Source organism: Balaenoptera physalus, assembly GCF_965194825.1.
Source record: "Balaenoptera physalus genome assembly, chromosome: 1".
In the NCBI taxonomy this organism is placed as follows: Eukaryota; Metazoa; Chordata; class Mammalia; order Artiodactyla; family Balaenopteridae; genus Balaenoptera; species Balaenoptera physalus.
Genome location: NC_138882.1, coordinates 19,471,567 through 19,489,068, shown reverse-complemented (window position 1 = coordinate 19,489,068; position 17,502 = coordinate 19,471,567). Strand labels below are relative to the sequence as shown.

The following is a 17,502-nucleotide window of genomic DNA, read 5'->3' as shown; positions in this document are numbered from 1 at the left end:
AGTTTGCAGGTCTCTGCAGAATATTAATAACCAACATGTATATTTTTTACAACCCAAAAGGCTTTATAAAGTGTATTTGTACATGAACGAGAGGCTAACCATCTCTTATCTGTGTCTCATGGTCATATGTAGAATAGGGATCTTGTATGTTTGTTAAATAAAAAGCAAATAAAAATGTTGTAATGCATATGTTTTCTGTATTTGAAGGTGTCACCTTTGTGTCTTTTTTCAAATGTACTTTTACTGTTTCCAGTAGTGCATTTATTTTACTGAGTAATTTTTGACTAGTAAGCAGCTTTCTTCTTCCATGAACTTGGGCTCAATGGTATTATGATCTGCCTAATTATTATAACCAGCTCTTAGTCCAAATATTTAGCAAATGGAATATAATGTTATGCAGTAAGATATATTGTACTCTCTGCACCTACACGTTAAAAAAGTCTCCTTGGTTCTTAAAACTTGCCGTATTTCCCAGGGATGACCCACGATTTCCTACGGTTCGCGGTGTGCTGAGAAGAGGGATGACAGTTGAAGGACTGAAACAGTTTATTGCTGCTCAGGTGAGTTATAGTTTCTTTTCCAGCTTCTCTGTTTGGATTTTTAAGTATCTAATAATATCCTTTTAGTCTTTATTATTCCTGTTGTTCTTTCTGTTCTTTGCTTGTTGCTTATAATGCAAGGGCAGAGTGTTTTTGAAAAAAACACTGTTATAATAGTGGAAAATTGAGAATGTCCTAAACTATGCTAGGGTTGGACAAAGGCAGCTGTGGTGTTTTTACCCAGTGAAACATGTGACTCTAACAGTTATGACTCTAACTGCTCAGGGTAACGAGATTAGTGTGTACATACTAAGTTTTATATTCCAGTGGAAGTAAACTTGTAAGTATTGATTGGGTTTATTTTCTACCATGCTTAACTTAAAGAAAATATTCTGGTTAATACTTCTTGCCCTTTAAACTGTTCTATTATTGTTTTTCTAGGGTTCTTCACGTTCAGTTGTGAACATGGAATGGGACAAAATTTGGGCATTTAACAAAAAGGTACATGTTTTGACTCCTGGTCCTCTTTTTTTCATGCCTAACTCCTAAGTAATAGATTACATGTAGAATTGTTTAGTGTGCTCATGGTAGAGAAAATTTTGTGAAGAATATTACAGTTTTGCAGATTTTTCAGGAAAATGGAATGTTTTACTTTTTTAAACATATAAAATGCATTAAGCCTATAAACTATACCAAACAAGAGCAATGATTAAAACAATCTTGGAGTTATGGGGAATGGTAACAGTTTTTTCCTTAAATCTTTTTTGAACACTTTGCATTTCATTTTTCTGCTTTCAAGCTGCGAGCTCTCTGTAAGAAGGTATTACTTAATGCTTTTATTTGCCTTACTTAGCACATAGCTTTTAGCATATTACATGTTATAACCTGAGATGTTATACAGCTTTGAAGCACAATCACATTTATATGAGACTTGCTTATACAGACCCACTGAAATGCATTATTCCTAGTTTAAAAAAACATGTCCTCTAGTTTTCTTAGTGGCAAAGGGAAGATTTGGCTAACTCCATTCTACTGTTCCCTTGTTTACTGAGAGGACATAGAGTTTTAAAGTCACAGATTTCATTGAATTGTATTGAAGGTTCGTTAATTATGATCCCTGTGTCTTATTGAATCTAGCTTAAAAAAAAAAAAAGTTGTGTCTTAAATAAAAGTCAAATGAGGAATACTGCATATTGACATTGTTAATTGGAAGCAGATGCTTAGACACTATAATAAGGCAAATCATTAAAGTGCCGTGGTTTCTGTGATTGTGTTCTGTAAATTCTTTTTCTTTGTATTGCTGCTTGATTGTGCTGATGCCTTGCCTCAAAAAATAGTTGCTTGTCTTGCATGTGTCTTGAATTTATTTTATTTAGTCTTTTGTGTTTAGTCAGTTTTTGGATACATAATGGAATTATTAATTGGTTCGCTCTGTTGCTGCAGTTACTAATAAATACATTCAAAACTTATAGGCAGAGTTAACATTGGAATACTTTTCATTAATAATCCATGTACATTTAGTTCAAATATAAGAAATACATTTCACTACAGGCCGATAATTCTATAGGGTCTGTTAAATGAACAGCATATTCCCCTGTCTTCTTTCCTTCCATTTTCTCTCCCTAGATAAATCACTTTCAGCTCTTTTAGATAATTGTTTTGGTATTTATTGCCCGTATCTCTAAATGAGATGTGTGTGTTGCTTCTTCTTGATTTTCTGTTTGTTTGTTTGTTTTAGGCATCATCCGTTTACTTTCCACAAGGGAAGATGAGGATTTAGGTCTCCTATTTTTTCTCATAACTCGTTGGCTTTCTTGTGGCTAACTGTTTTGTTTTGTTTCCCTCATTTGTTTAATTTTCTAATTCCATCTCAGACTCTGCGCAGGTTGTCTAAATTTCCTGCCAAAATGTTCTCATGCCTCAGGTATTTCAGTTTCACCTTAGAGACGTCTCTGCCGGGGCCTTCGTGCTGCTCACATCTGATCTAGATGAGAGGCCTGGTAACTTCTGAAGCACAGCTGTCTGCCCAGGTCACTCTTCCTCGTCATCCTGGGAATTCCCTTTGCTTTTCTTCTGCGATGGGTCATCTGGTTCTCGGATCTTCCTTCTCTTTTTATTGCCTTCTTGCTTTGCTGTGCTATATCCTCTGGTAGCTCCCTGAGAAGGGGAGCATGGGGTGAAGATTTTTGAGACTTTTATATGAACAGCTTCTTCACTTTGAAATTTCTCAATGATGTGCCTTGGGGTGGGTCTGTTTTCATTCATATCCATTGGAAGAATATGTGGCTTCCAGACTGGAAGCTCATTCCGTCAGTTCTGGGAAATTTTCCTGAGTTCCTTCTGTTTCTTTGTTTTTTCCTCTACTATGTTGTCTTTCTCCTCTGTGGAACGTTTCTTGAGCACATGTTGGCTTTCCTGGACTGTTGCTCTAATTTTGTTTTCTCTCTTATTTTCCATCTCATCTTTTGGCTCTACTTTCTGGTAGATGTACTCAGCCCTATCTTCTCAACTTTTGTTGAGTTTTTCATTTATGCTGTCGTATTTCCAAGATTTCTCGTTTGTGCTTTGAATTTTCAGAATAACTTCCTGTTCCTGTTTCATGGTTACAATATAATCAATGGTATTTTTTCTTATGTCTTTCCTCCAGGTTTATTTTGTTTTTTCTTTGATATCAAAGGCATTTCTTAGACATCTGGTGAGCCTTGGTTATCTGCTCATCTTTAACACAGGGAACTGAGAGAGGGATTGGAAGCCCTGAGAAAAAGATTGGGCTTGTCAGCTGTGCCTCACTGTAAGATGGTCTGGCTGGGCCGGTTAGTTGAAAAGCCTCGACGTCAGTAACCTTACATCTCATCTCTTGGACTAGGCAGTTTTTCCAGAGGAGTTTCTTTCAATTAAGTTGCCAGAAGTGTGAAGGCCTGACTGCCAGGGCTTTGGAACTGACTGGGGAAAACTCTGGGGACTTGACCTCTAATATCATACATTTTCTTAATACCCTTGTCTCAGTGCAGAACCCTCAGCTTCAGAAGAAGAGTCTCTGGACCTTTTGGAGTAATTTAAAACCACTGATCCAGAGATTTTGAGAACTGTACAATTTTAGAACTGAAAAAGACTTTAAAATCTTTTAATCCAAGGTTTCCAAAACTTGTCTGCTCCTGACCATCCTGTGGAATGCTTGTTTAAAAATGGATTTCCAGGGCTTCCCTGGTGGCGCAGTGGTTGAGAGTCTGCCTGCCAATGCAGGGGACACGGGTTCGAGCCCTGGTCTGGGAAGATCCCACATGCCACGGAGCAACTGGGCCCGTGTGCCACAACTACTGAGCCTGCGCGTCTGGAGCCTGTGCACCGCAACAAGAGAGGCCGCGATAGCGAGAGGCCCGCGCACCGCAACAAAGAGTGGCCCCCGCTTGCCGCAACTGGAGAAAGCCCTCACACAGAAACGAAGACCCAACACAGCCATAAATAAATAAATAAATTTTAAAAACTGCTTTCAAGATCTATTAAAAAAAAAAATGGATTTCCAGATTTAACTTCAGACATTAGAGTCACAGTCAGGGTTAAGTGGCATGAGACTCTGCGCAGGCCAGCGCCCTAAGGGGTCATTGCAATCCGTCAGGTGTGAGAAGCAGCCTTCTGCTCTCTGTCAGTTGAGGAAGCTGAGCTGCAGTGAACTGAAGTCAGTTTCTCAGGTTGGATCGTCTAGTTTTGGCTTCTTTAAAGGAAGAAATTGTATCTTACTGGCTTAAATACTAAACTGAGTAGTCACAAATTAAACCTGTGATCATTCTAACCCAGTAGAAGCTGAAAGAAGGAACCCTTAACCAGTAAGAATGACTTTTTTTTTTTTTTTAACTTTTAGGTTTATTTATTTATTTATTTTTGGCTGTGTTGGGTCTTCATTTCTGTGCGAGGGCTTTCTCCAGTTGTGGCAAGCGGGGGCCACTCTTCATCGCGATGCGCGGGCCTCTCACTGTCGCGGCCTCTCTTGTTGCGGAGCACAGGCTCCAGACGCGCAGGCTCAGTAATTGTGGCTCATGGGCCTAGTTGCTCCGCGGCATGTGGGATCTTCCCAGACCAGGGCTCGAACCCGTGTCCCCTGCATTGGCAGGCAGATTCTCAACCACTGCGCCACCAGGGAAGCCCAAGAATGACTTTTAAACCTCAGGGAAGGAAAGAATGAAATAGTAACTTTAGAGGGAGGCTGGTGCTGATTTAGTACTGGCATGAAATATAAGCAGGTAGGGAGTAGCAATCAAGGGGAAGTTAGATGGCTTTTCAGACTTTGCTTACTGACCCTCTGAGCATGGTTCCTTCTCTAAGTTCATTCAGAATTTCTGAAAAATACTCTCAAAGCAAACAACAACAACAAAATACCAGCCAAACAATAGCAACAACAAAAACCCACTATAAACCAAAAGACACAGCCAAGTTTAATTAGCCATACCACTATCTCCTGCATCCTTCTAATGGGAAAAAAATGACTTTTATTACTTTACTTAGCTATTGGACTCCACACTTGCATCTATCTACGTTTTTCTTCCAAATGCTTTATTTAGTATCTAAATACTGCTGTTGTGATTGGTCATCATGGGTAATTTTAAATTGAATAGTGAAATGAGAAAGATACATCGGATCCAGAAGGGGTGCTGCTTCTGTTTTGGAGGTAGAGTAGGTTAGAATGTAATGAGTACTACCATTCATTCAGTTAACCTGTAAATATGTGTTGATTACCTGCATGTGCCAGGCCCTTGGGAACACAGTGGTCCCTATGTACGTGTGTATATATACAGCATGCAGACCAGTAGAAATACTTGTTTACTTTTAATCTATAGAATTGCCTTATTATGGTGACCTAATGCTGTTCTGCTTTTGATGGTGGTGTGTTGCCTAACACTGCTTATAGAAAATGATACTAAAACACATATATCTATATTCTTTCAAAACAGTCTTCTCCAACAGTACAAAATGGAGTATCACATTTACCTGTAGGATTGTTACATAACCCCACAGGATAATTTTTCTTTCTAATATCAGAGTTAAAAATTACTTTCAAAATATTTCTAATATTATGCTTTAACTATTGGTTTCTTTTCGCTTGTCAGTAGTTATTCTTGGAAAGGAACTCTAAATCCTTCATGCAGTCTTTGTTTATGATTGTTTTTCTTTTTTCTACTTGACAGCTAAATGTTAGAGAAGAGTTAGCTGGTAAACCAAAAAATTAGTAAATGCAGTAACAAAGAATGCCAGTTGTTATTCCTGTGCTATTACTTATTTTATTGATGAAGTTCTAAAAAATATCTGAATGTTTTAACACAAGGATGCCTTTGTTGCAGGTTATTGACCCGGTGGCTCCACGATACGTCGCGTTACTGAAGAAAGAGGTGATCCCGGTGAACATCCCCGAGGCCCAGGAGGAGATGAAAGAAGTAGCCAAACACCCAAAGGTCACCCTCCAGTTTCACCAATGTTGTTCTCTCTGTTAAAGGAGCAGGATAATCAAAGGGAAAAATGTGCTTTGGTGGCAATAGCGTGATTGGGGATCATTTTTGATCCAGCATTATTTGTCAGGATTTCATACTAATTTAAAAAAAATTTTTTTTCAATTTTTTATACAGTTTTTAAAGGTTACTTTCTGTTTACAGTTATTACAAAATATTGGCTATATTCTCCGTGTTGTACATCCTTGAGCTTATCTTACACCCATTTGTTGTACCTCCCACCCCCTCACCCCTATATTGTCCTGTTCCCCACCCTTCCCCAACTGGTAACCACTAGTTTGTTCTCTATATCTGTGAGTCTGCTTCTTTTTTGTTATATTCACTAGTTTGTTGTATTTTTTAGATTCCACATGTAAGTCATATCATATAGTATTTGTCTTTCTCTGTCTGACTTATTTCAGTTAGCATAATGCCTCCCAAGTCCATCCATGTTGCTGCAAATGGCAAAATCTCATTCTTTTTTATGGCTGAGTATTCCTGTGTGTGTGTGTGTGTGTGTGTGTGTGTGTGTGTGTGTGTGTACACACCACGTCTTTGTCCATTTATCTGTTGATGGACACTTCGGTTGCTTCCATATCTTGGCAATTGTAAGCAATGCTGCTGTGCACATTGGGGTGCATGTATCTTTTCGAATTAGTGTTTTTGTTTTTCTCGGATATATACCCAGGAGTGGAATTGCTGAGTCTTATGGTAGTTTTATGTTTTGTTTTTGGAGAAACCTCCATACCGTTTTCCACAGTGGCTGCACCAATTTACATTCCCACCAACAGTGTAGGAGGGTTCTCTTCTCTCCACATCCTCGCCAACATTTGTTACTTGTGTTCTTTTTGATGATAGCCATTCTGAGGTGCAAGGTTACATATCTCATTGTGGTTTTGGTTTGCATTTCCCTGATGATTATCGATGTTAAGCATCTTTTCATATGCCTGTTGGCCATCTGCATTTCCTCTGGCAAAACGTCTATTCACTTCTTCTGTCCATTTTTAAATTGGCTTGTTTGTTTTTTTGATGTTGAATTGTATGAGCTGTCTAAGAATTTGATACTAATTGAAGTAAATGTTTTTGTGGATTTCTTACTGAAGAAATTTATTCTAGCGGTATTACTGTCCACAGCACATCACACAGAACTGTTACACTCAGTTGGTGCCTATTTTTTATTTTGTGGAGATAGCATATTAGTGTATAATAAGAATTTATTTCTTCCTGGAGGTATTATATAATCCATGCTCTTATCTCTGTGTGAAAGCTGAGGTGCATTCTCTGTTAGCTGGGTTATTCGCTATTGCCTTTAAGCCAAAACATTTTACCTAATAGTATTGAATCACAGCTTGAGTCCAGAGTCTATCACGCTGCCATTGGCTGTGTTTTAGAAAATATCAGTGAAGTGACAATGATATCTGTCTATCTAAATTCAGAATATAAATCTTAAATACAGGTAGCAGGGAGTTCCTCTTAGTTAAGCCATGTTTGTTGTCTCACATGGTTATAACTGCTAGGTTGATAGTCTTGAAGCAAAAATAGATCCTTTTGTTCCAGCTTTGTGAGCTGTCTGTAAATATCTTTATTATCCAATGAAGCTTACGTCCATAGACTAACTCACTCGTATACTAATAGACTAATATATTCATAACCTTACTCATAACTATGTTATGTTCATAGACTAACTCACATGTAAGATAATATGCTTCATGAAGAGCTATAAATGTTCTAAGTGGTAGACTATGATTGCCTTTCTCTGTATGACATTAGCTTCTTTTTAATTTGGAAGACTTATTTTAAGGGTACCCCTAATAAGATCTGGGGAGAGAGAGAGTGTGTGTGTGTGTGTGTGTGTGTGTGAGTGTGAGTGTGAGATTGATTTGGCTTTACCGTTGCCTTTATCTTGCATCTGATGGGTTCAGCCAGGTGAATGGTGGTTTCTGAAGTATCATACTGCCCACTACAGTTAGCTTAAATGTGAAGCTTAATGTTTTAAAATTTGAACGTTGAGAATAGAACTTTTAAGGGTGCTTATTTGTAATAATAAAGAATAAGTAATAGTTAAATAACTAATTGATTAGGAAACACTTTAAATGATGACTGGATTGCTCAGTTTGCCCTGTGGAATTTTCATTTTCCTTTCCCTCACAGAGTGTTCTATATTTAGCCTGTCAGTATTCTGTTCTGAGCCCAGCATAGTATAAGTTGTTGCAACATACCGATTTTTTTCAAGTCCATTGGTGCATTCAATGAACAATTATTGAACGCGTGTTATTTAACATTTATTCAAAGGATCTTCTTACACTTTTTTTTCTTTTGATTTCAGTCAAACAAAAATCTGAAATTTAACAAATATAGCATTCTTTTTATTTTCCGGATCTCTTTTTCTTCTTCATATAATACATACTGAAAAGGCAGAAAATTCGTCTTTCTATACATGTTTGCTACTGTCTTTAAAATTTGTCTCCTAAAATGTGAAAGATCTACCATTTCCTGCTAAGATGACGTCTGTTCCTATAGTGTTGTTCCACAGCCACTGATGAGGAATGACTTTATTTTCTCCTTTGCTGCAAAAGCAGTGAGATTTTGGAGGCTAGCAAAGCAGATTCTGGTTGGAGGGACACTGTGGGACAAATACTGTCTTAGCTCTAAAAACAAAGAATGATTGTTTTAGGCTGGAAGTAATCTCAGGGGCAGACCACCTCATCTGACTCCAGTACATTATTGGTCAAGTGTCTGACCCAGGGTCACAGAGCTGGGAATCAAACTAATACAGATGACTTCTGTTTTTGTTAAGGAATAAAATGAATGAATGTATAAATTTCATACCGGGTTCAATAGTTGTTGTTTCAACGAACATTCTCTCTTTTTTTTTTTTTATCAATCAGAATCCTGATGTTGGCTTGAAACCCGTGTGGTATAGTCCTAAAGTTTTCATTGAAGGTGCTGACGCAGAGACGTTGTCAGAGGGTGAGACGGTTACATTTATAAATTGGGGCAACATCAACATTACTAAAATACACAAGTAAGAACTTTTTGTTTGTTTTCAAATAGATATGGAAGGAAAGTCTTTTATGTTTATTCATTTATTAAAAATTACCTAATTCAGACCCATTCATGATGCTGGCTGGTACATCTACCCAGGCATAGACGCTGCAAATTCTGGACACATTAAGGTTTTTTCCCATATATGTTTCATTACATTAATAGGGTATTAGGATATTGCTTGTGATGTTGAAAACGACTACATGTAGATATAAAAAATAATTCTAATGCTTGAGGCCCCCCCCTTTTATTATCTAATTCTCAGAATGCGATTGCATGGTGGAGAGATCCTTTGGACAGAATTTGTATGTATAACATTCTTTATCCTAAAGTCTACTTTATTTTTTATTTAAAAATTTTTTTTATTGGAGTATAGTTGCTTTACAATGTTGTGTTAGCTTCTACTGCACAGCAAAATGAATCAGCCGTACATATACATATATCCCCTCCCTTTTGGCTTTCCCTCCCATTTAGGGCGCCACAGGGCATTAAGTAGAGTTCTCTGTGCTTTACAGTATGTTCCCATCAGTAGTTTATTTTATACCTACTATCAGTAGTGTATGTGTGTCAGTCCCAGTCTCCCAATTCCTCCCACCCCACCCCTTTCCCCCTTGGTATCCATACTTTTGTTCTCTACGTCTGTGTCTCTGTTTCTGCTTTGCAAGTATGGTCCTCTATACCATTTTCTAGATTCCACATGTATGGGTTAATATACGATATTTGTTTTTCTCTTTCTGACCGACTTCACTCTATATGACAGTCTAGGTCCTTTCACGTCTCTACAAATGACCCACTTTTGTTCCTTTTTATGGCTAATATTCCATTGTATATATGTACCACATCTTTTTTATCCATTCCTCTGTTGATGGCCACTAAAATCTACTTTAAGTTTAATCGTTCTGTGGTGAATATGAACTTCCCAGTTATTATAGTGTGCTACACTTACCAGTTTGTTCTTAAGATTACACAAGTGGGACATAGTATGCTAAGATTAATTTAGTAAACTCTGAAATCTCAACTGTCCTGTCATTACATATGATGTCAAGTAATTGATAAATGTTTCGAAATACAGTATTTTAGGTTTTTTAATGCTTACTCCAGGTGACTTTAAAATTCATAAACATGTTCATGTTCTTTATCAGATGTATCGGGGATCTGTCCACATATTAGTATCTTGATAGCAGGGACTCTGCTTCATTCATCTCTTAACCAGTTAATGTCTGGCACCTACTAGAAACTCAAATAAATGTTTTATTTGAAATTTTTCCGAAGAAAATTCCCTATCGATTTATCACAGGTACAGAACAAAATAATGCATTTGTGGCAGTTAAGGTTTGTTTTCTGAAAACACTTTCCTATCTTATTTTTAGAAATGCAGAAGGAAAAATTGTATCTCTTGATGCAAAATTGAATTTGGAGAACAAAGACTATAAGAAAACCACTAAGATCACATGGCTTGCCGAGACCGAACGTGCTCTTCCTGTCCCAGCAATCTGTGTCACTTACGAGCACTTGATCACAAAGCCCGTACTGGGAAAAGACGAGGACTTTAAGCAGTATGTCAACAAGAACAGTAAGGTAGCCTCCTGAAAGAAACCCTGTTTCATCTTCCTCTGTTGTATCAGTATAACCTGTTCTTTAGAATTTTTAACATTAGTTTTAAGTATTTGTTTCCTCAGATAAAATGGAAAAGATTTCCAGAATTTTGTTGAAAATGATATAAAAGAATAATGTTCCCATTTTACAAATTCTAGAAACCGAGGCACAGTGAGGTTCAGTAAGTTGCTTGAGGACGGGCAATAAGGCGTAGAGCTGGGGTTCAAACCCAGGCCTCCTGGCTCTAGAACCCTTGTGCTTTAGTGCTGTGCCAGCGTGCCTTTCAGCTAGGTCTGTGTGTGCTTCTTGCATTGTACTTCGTATTTATAGTGGGAGATTTCTTTATATCTGCAGGGACACCAATCAAGTTAGTTAAAAGGTTCATGAAGCCCATCAGTATATAAATGTTAACTTTTAGAAATATAATAAATGTTATTTATTTTAATATTTCACTGTTCTACTGCATGTGCTTAAGTAGTAAAGTTTTTAACATATCCTGTTGCAGCTGCTGGAAAAGCTGCTTGCATCTTAAGGTTGTTTTTAGTGCTCTGATGTTCAAGAAAGTGTATTTTGGTCTTGTACCATCTTTACAGCATGAAGAATTAATGCTGGGGGATCCCTGCCTTAAGGATTTGAAAAAAGGAGACATTATACAACTCCAGAGACGAGGCTTCTTCATATGTGATCAACCTTATGAACCTGTTAGGTAAATCAGTGTAACTGAACATCTAAATGAAAATGCTTAAAATTCTTATAGTGAATAATATTTTAAAGATTGAACTTCCACTAAAATACTGTACCTGACAATTCTCTGTTCGGTTTCGTTTGTTCTTCTGTGTTTACTGTTTCCGACATCATCGTAACAAATTTTAACTTTGAAACAGCATAATATTAACAAATTTTATTTCTAGAACTAAACCATTCATCTTCACATGGTCCAAGTAAAAAGAAAAAAATTTCAGTGTTATCTTTGGATAAACATTATAACTATTACCTTTTCTTTTTTTCTAAATATATTTTTTATTGAAGTATAGTTGATTTACAGTGTTGTATTAATTACTGCTGTACAGCAGAGTGACTCAGTTGCACATATATATATACATTTCCATATTCTTTTCCATTATGGTTTATCACAGGCAGCTTTTCTTTATAGTGTATTTTAATTAGGTATATTGTAGAATACAAATAGTACAACAGGTACAGTTAGAGGATTATAACAAATGTTTGTGTTTTTTTTAAACCATGAAGTAATAGAATTACTAGGAGAACTTTCAGTTTCTGAATTTTTGTTCGCGTTTCTTTTTTTTGTCTTTGCTATTTCTTATTGCATCTCTTTAACTTTGTGATCAGACCTCACTCCTGAGCTCCAGACTTGTGAATCTAATTAATGCCTTTTAGACATCTCTGAATAGATAACTTTCAAGTACCTCAAACTTCAAAATTCAAGATCCTAGTTACCATCTCTCCTCAGTTCTTCTCCTTCATCCCCCATTCTAATCAGTAAACCTTGTTGTTTGTACTGCTTGCCTAGTTCATCTCTGTGCATCTACCGCTCTGCCTTTGTTTCAGGCCCTTAGCATTTCTTCCTTGATTGCCAAAACAGTTTCTAAAGTAGTCTCTTCCTTCCAGTTTTGCACTTTTCTGATCCACTTTTCATATGGCCCCCAGTCTAAAAATTTCAGAGTAACAATTTTATCACATTATCCCCCCCTGCTTAATAATTCTTGTTAGCTTCAGAGGAAAATCTAAACTTCTTAGTTTGGCATGCAAGATTTTTCATGTAATGGCCTCTCGACCCACCTGAGCCATCTGTGTTGTAGTTTACCTCTTCCTGATCCCTTCTGTTCAAGATACTGGACTGCTTGGGGCTTTCCAAAGTCATCAACTACCTTTGAACTTCTTGCTTTTTCCTGGAATGGCCATGCTTCTTTTTCTTCATCTGGGTAACCTTTCAAATGTTACTTCTTCCAGAGCTTTCTTGTATTCCTCTCATCTGGATAGGCACCCAACCTATGTGTCCCCATTGCAGCTAGCACTTTCCTCTTTAGAATATTTATCACGTGCTGTTGTATCTATCTTTCTGTCTGTCTGTCTATCTATCTTGTTTCCACCACTGGAAATTCATTAAGGGCAGATACTTTTTTCATGTTCATCTTAGTATCATGTTGCCGTTAGTCAAATAAGACCATGTGTGTAAACGGCATGCACAGTGCCCAGTACTTATTAAGCCCTTGTTAAATATTTAGTGGTGGTGGTGGTGGTGGTGGTGGTGGTGGTGGTGGTGGTGATGGTCCCAACTAGAGTCATGCCCAGAAGAGAGTAGGCTCTCAGTTTATTCTGAAAGAATTGTTGAACTTTTCGACACATGGTGCTGTATCAGCAACCACGTGCAAGAGTGAGCGGACCCCTACCTCATACCATGTATAAAAATTAACTCAAATATGGATCAGGGACCTGAATGTAAGAGCTAAACTATAAAACTCTTAAAGGAAAACATAAGTTTAAGTCTTTGTAACCTTAGCAGTGCTTTCTTAAATATAACACCTAAAGCATAAGCAACCAAAGAAAATATACATAAATTGGACTGTACCAAAAATTTTTGTGCTTCAGAGGACACCATCAGGAAAGTGAAAAGACAGTCCACAGAATGAGAGAAAAATATTTGCACGTGTATCTGATAAAGGACTTGTATGCAGAATAAATAAAGAATCCTTACAACTTGATAATAAAAGGACAGTTAAAAACGGACAAAGACATTCTCCAGAGCAGATATACAAGTGGTCAATAAGCACATGAATAGATGCTCAATATTATTAGTTATTAGGGAAATGCAAATCAAGACCACAGTGAGATATCATTCCGTATCCCCTTGGATGGCTGTAATCAAGAAGGCAGGCAGTAACAAGTGTTGAGGATGTGGAGAAATTGGAACCCTCATACATTGCTAATAGGATTGTAAAATGATGTAGTTACTTTGGAAAACAATGTGGCAGTTCCTCAGAAAGTTAAATATAGTGTTATCATTTGACCTAGCATTTCCACTTTTATGTATATACCCAAGAAAAGTAATAACATATATTCACACAAAAAGTTGTACATGAATGCTCATAGCAGCATCATTCGTAATAGACAAAAGGTACAAACAACCCAAATGTCCAGCAGCTGATGAATGGATAAACAAAATGTGGTGTATCCATACAAGGGAATATTTTTCAGCCATAAAAATAAGTGAAGCGCTGATTCATGCTATAACACGCATGAACCTTGTAAGCGTTATGCTAAGTGAGGTAAGCTAGTCACAACAGACCACGTATTGTATGATTTCGTTTATATGAAATGTCCAGAATAGACAAATTCATACAAACAAAGGTTAGTGGTTGCTAGGGACCAGAGGCATGGGAGGCTGGCAGGTAGGGTACAAAGGGCCTTTTTAGGGTGATGAGAATGGTTTAAAATTAGATAGTGGTGATGGTTGCACAGTTTTATGTAACCAGGGGTAGTGTACTTTCAAAGGGTGGAGTTTTTGGTATGTGAATTATATTTCAATATGGCCATATTCAGAAATACTGAAGAGATGTATAGGATTCTGTTGTCACTAAATTCTCTCACTTACTTTTACTGTGTGGCCTTTGCCACAAAATTCAAAGCAATATTTTGCTTATGAGTAGTCTCAAGGGCAGTGGATTTTGCTAATGACTGTACCCTTTAGAATTGAGAAATTCCTACAAAATAAATGTTGTACAGAAATTCTTCTGCTCATAAGCAGATTAGGTGTGGTATGTAGATGAATTTCTTTTAAGTCCAGAGTGAGACCATGAACATCCACTCATGCCATTTCTAGTGGCCAGAGTAGATGTAACTTTGTCCTGGACTTAGCATTTTCATATCCATGAAAGTTCATAAATTGAAAGTTTATGGTTAGCACTGTCAATGTTTATATATTGTTTTTAAACTACTCTGAAGAGACTCTGATTTGAATAAGAGAATGGACTATATACTTATACCTTGAAAAGTATTAACAGTGCCATTGAATTAATCTAGGAATTCAATTTTAATTGCTGTTCAGATAATTTTGTTCAAACAAACTTTTTTGTCCCTTCATTTTCTTTTTAGTCCATATAGTTGCATAGAAGCTCCATGCATTCTGATATACATTCCTGATGGGCATACGAAGGAAATGCCAACATCTGGGTCAAAGGAAAAGACCAAAGTAGAAACAACAAAGAATGAGGTAAATAATTGACTTTTATGGATATGTCTCTAATCAATGATCTTTCTGTCCTAGGGTTTAGAATCTGTTTGTTTACAAAGATTGTCTTCCTCACTGTTGAGATCTAAGAAGACAATAACTCTAACTTTTGCGATTTTTGTTGTTGTTGTTCTTTCTTGTAATATTTTAAAATACCCTGCAAAACAAGATTTTCAAAAGTTAATTTTTTTTATGTGAAAGAGTAAGAAAGACTAGATTAAAAGAATCTTTTAGAGAAGCCTTTTTTAAATTCTAATAGAGCTGCAGTAGATCCTTGTCCAAGAAGACAAGTCGTTACGACAGTGTTAGGACGGTGACCTGGTTTTCTGGCCCCCTGTCTGTACTTTATCAAACTCCAGTGCATCTTGGAGAGGAGCTCCCAACAGTCATTGAGGTTCAGAAAAGAGAAAAAGGGCAGATAAGAAACTTTGCCTCTTTCTGGTTTTTTTTCATCTTGGGGGTAATGCTTAATCTCTGTCTTTAAGAATGAGTTAGGAATCTTCCTGGCAGTCCAGGTCTGGAGGACATTCTGGATAGAGACACAGCTTCTGTCCTCATTTTACAGGATGTGGATTTGAGAGGCCGTGACATGTCTAGAGATTTCGGGGGTTTATTGTGCAGGCCAGAGGTCCTCAAATTTCCTCATTTCATAGCATCCTTAGTTTCCCAGTAATTTTTTTCATGACACCTCTAGGCTGAATGAAATTCCTAACTGTTCTCTTTATTAAGTAGTTAAGTTCAAGCAACTAGATAAATATTTATATCCCAGTAACTTAGTAGCCATTTGAAAAAAATAATATACATAAATTGAAGGAAAAGAAACTTAAATTGCATTTATAAAAGATTTTGTTCTTAAATGTTAAATATTTAAATTTCTTATTTTTATTTCATTCTTAAAATGACGTATTAATTGAAAGAAAAAAATAATACTTTTATTTTTTCCTTGAACCTTGGACTCAGATTGGACACTACCATGCTTATTTTCTGTTTCCACAATGATTTTCCTGTGGTATTTGATTTTTAACACAACAGCTGTGAAAAATCCAGCTTTGCAAAGATATGGCATCATTGAAAGGAATATAGCACACTCTAATGTTGAAACCGAGCCACCTTGAACTTGTAGTATGCAGTGTTTGACAGATGTTGGATATGTTACTGTTTACCTTAGATATTTAAAACATCCTGTGGTGTCCCTAGGAATTTCCAGTGGCTCCCTGGAACACCTTGCTGCATAGTTTGGGGTCCATAGGTGTTGGCAGTTGTGTCGTCATTGAAGATTTGGTAGCAGTGAAGAAGATAGTTTGGAGGGTGGATTGGACGTAGGATTAGAAGATGTGATAAGTGGTCAGGAAGCCAGAGCATGAGGGCATGGAGGAAATAAAGTAGGACATGAATTCAGGAAGTAGAATAGGAAGACAGTAACTTCTAGTTTTGTTTTGGTTGACTAGGTAAGTGAGTGGTAAATGACCTGAGCTAGGGAAGACAGAAGCACAGTTTATTAGGAGATACAAGTTTGGAACTGTTAAGAGCCGGAATGTCATGACTTGAGCTTTTAATTTACACAAACTAAAAGCTATGTAGTCTTAGCCAAAAGAAAATTAAAGGAAGAGAAGTAAGAATTTAAGTAGGGCAGTAATCCTTGTGCTATTTATATACCAGCAGTTCTCAAACTTTTTGGTTTCACACTTAGAAATGATTGAGGACCTTCGTTTACGTGGATTATATTTATCAGTGTTTGCCATAAAAATTAAAATTGAGAAGTTTTAAAAGAATTTATTAATTCATTTAAAAAATAGCAATAATAAACCCAACCATATGTTTATATAAATAACTTTTTTTTATGAAATATAACTGTTTTCTAAAAGAAAACTTTTAGTTAGGAGAGTGGTATGGTTTTGCATTTTTGCAAATCTTTTTAATTTGCCTTAGCCTCCAAAAAACTGCACTGTGTACTCATGAGAGAGTGAGAGCAAAAAGGACAAATTACATCTTATTATTATCATGGAAATAGCTGTGACCTTGCGGACCTCCTTTGAAAAGGTCTCAGAAACCCTCTGGGGTTTGTAGGCCACACCTTGAGAACCGCTAGTATATATACTAGAATAGCACGAGATGGGAAATTTGGCTACTGTTCCCTCATTGGTCCCAATTTACACCTGTGCCTCTCATCTTTTACATTTCCTGTAAAGTTATTAGTATTATGCTATGAGTTAATGTATGTGTTCTTTTTTTTCGGTCTTCATTGCTGAGCACGGGCTTTCTCTAGTTGTGGCGAGCAGGGGCTACTCTTCGTTGTGGTACACGGGCTTCTCATTGTGGTGGCTTCTCTTGTTGTGGAGCATGGGCTCTAGGCATGCGAGCTTCAGTAGTTGTGGCTCGCAGCCCCTAGAGCGCAGGCTCAGTAGTTGTGGCCCACGGGCTTAGTTGCTCTACATGTGGGATCTTCCTGGACCAGGGCTCGAACCCGTGTCCCCTGCATTGGCAGGCGGATTCTTAACCAGTGCGCCACCAGGGAAGCCCCAGTGTATGTGTTCTTGAAAAACTTTATGTTCTACAAAATGACATACTAATCAGGAAAAGTAGGATTGGGGCAAAC

General features: G+C 37.2%; 1 protein-coding gene and 1 long non-coding RNA gene across 2 annotated transcripts in view; one reads left to right on the top strand and one right to left on the bottom strand.

Moving 5' to 3' along the window:
* The window catches only part of LOC309644669, a 546,086-nt gene that overhangs the window by 325,378 nt on the left and 203,206 nt on the right, over positions 1-17,502 (bottom strand). The window lies entirely within an intron of this gene.
* The window catches only part of EPRS1 (glutamyl-prolyl-tRNA synthetase 1), a 67,388-nt gene that overhangs the window by 19,546 nt on the left and 30,340 nt on the right, over positions 1-17,502 (top strand). Inside the window, exons 11-17 of the mRNA XM_082426133.1 lie at positions 476-560; positions 981-1,040; positions 5,873-5,983; positions 8,905-9,041; positions 10,432-10,639; positions 11,251-11,363; positions 14,771-14,888. Of these exons, the coding sequence (XP_082282259.1) occupies positions 476-560; positions 981-1,040; positions 5,873-5,983; positions 8,905-9,041; positions 10,432-10,639; positions 11,251-11,363; positions 14,771-14,888 (832 nt within the window). The remainder of the gene's footprint in view (positions 1-475; positions 561-980; positions 1,041-5,872; positions 5,984-8,904; positions 9,042-10,431; positions 10,640-11,250; positions 11,364-14,770; positions 14,889-17,502) is intronic.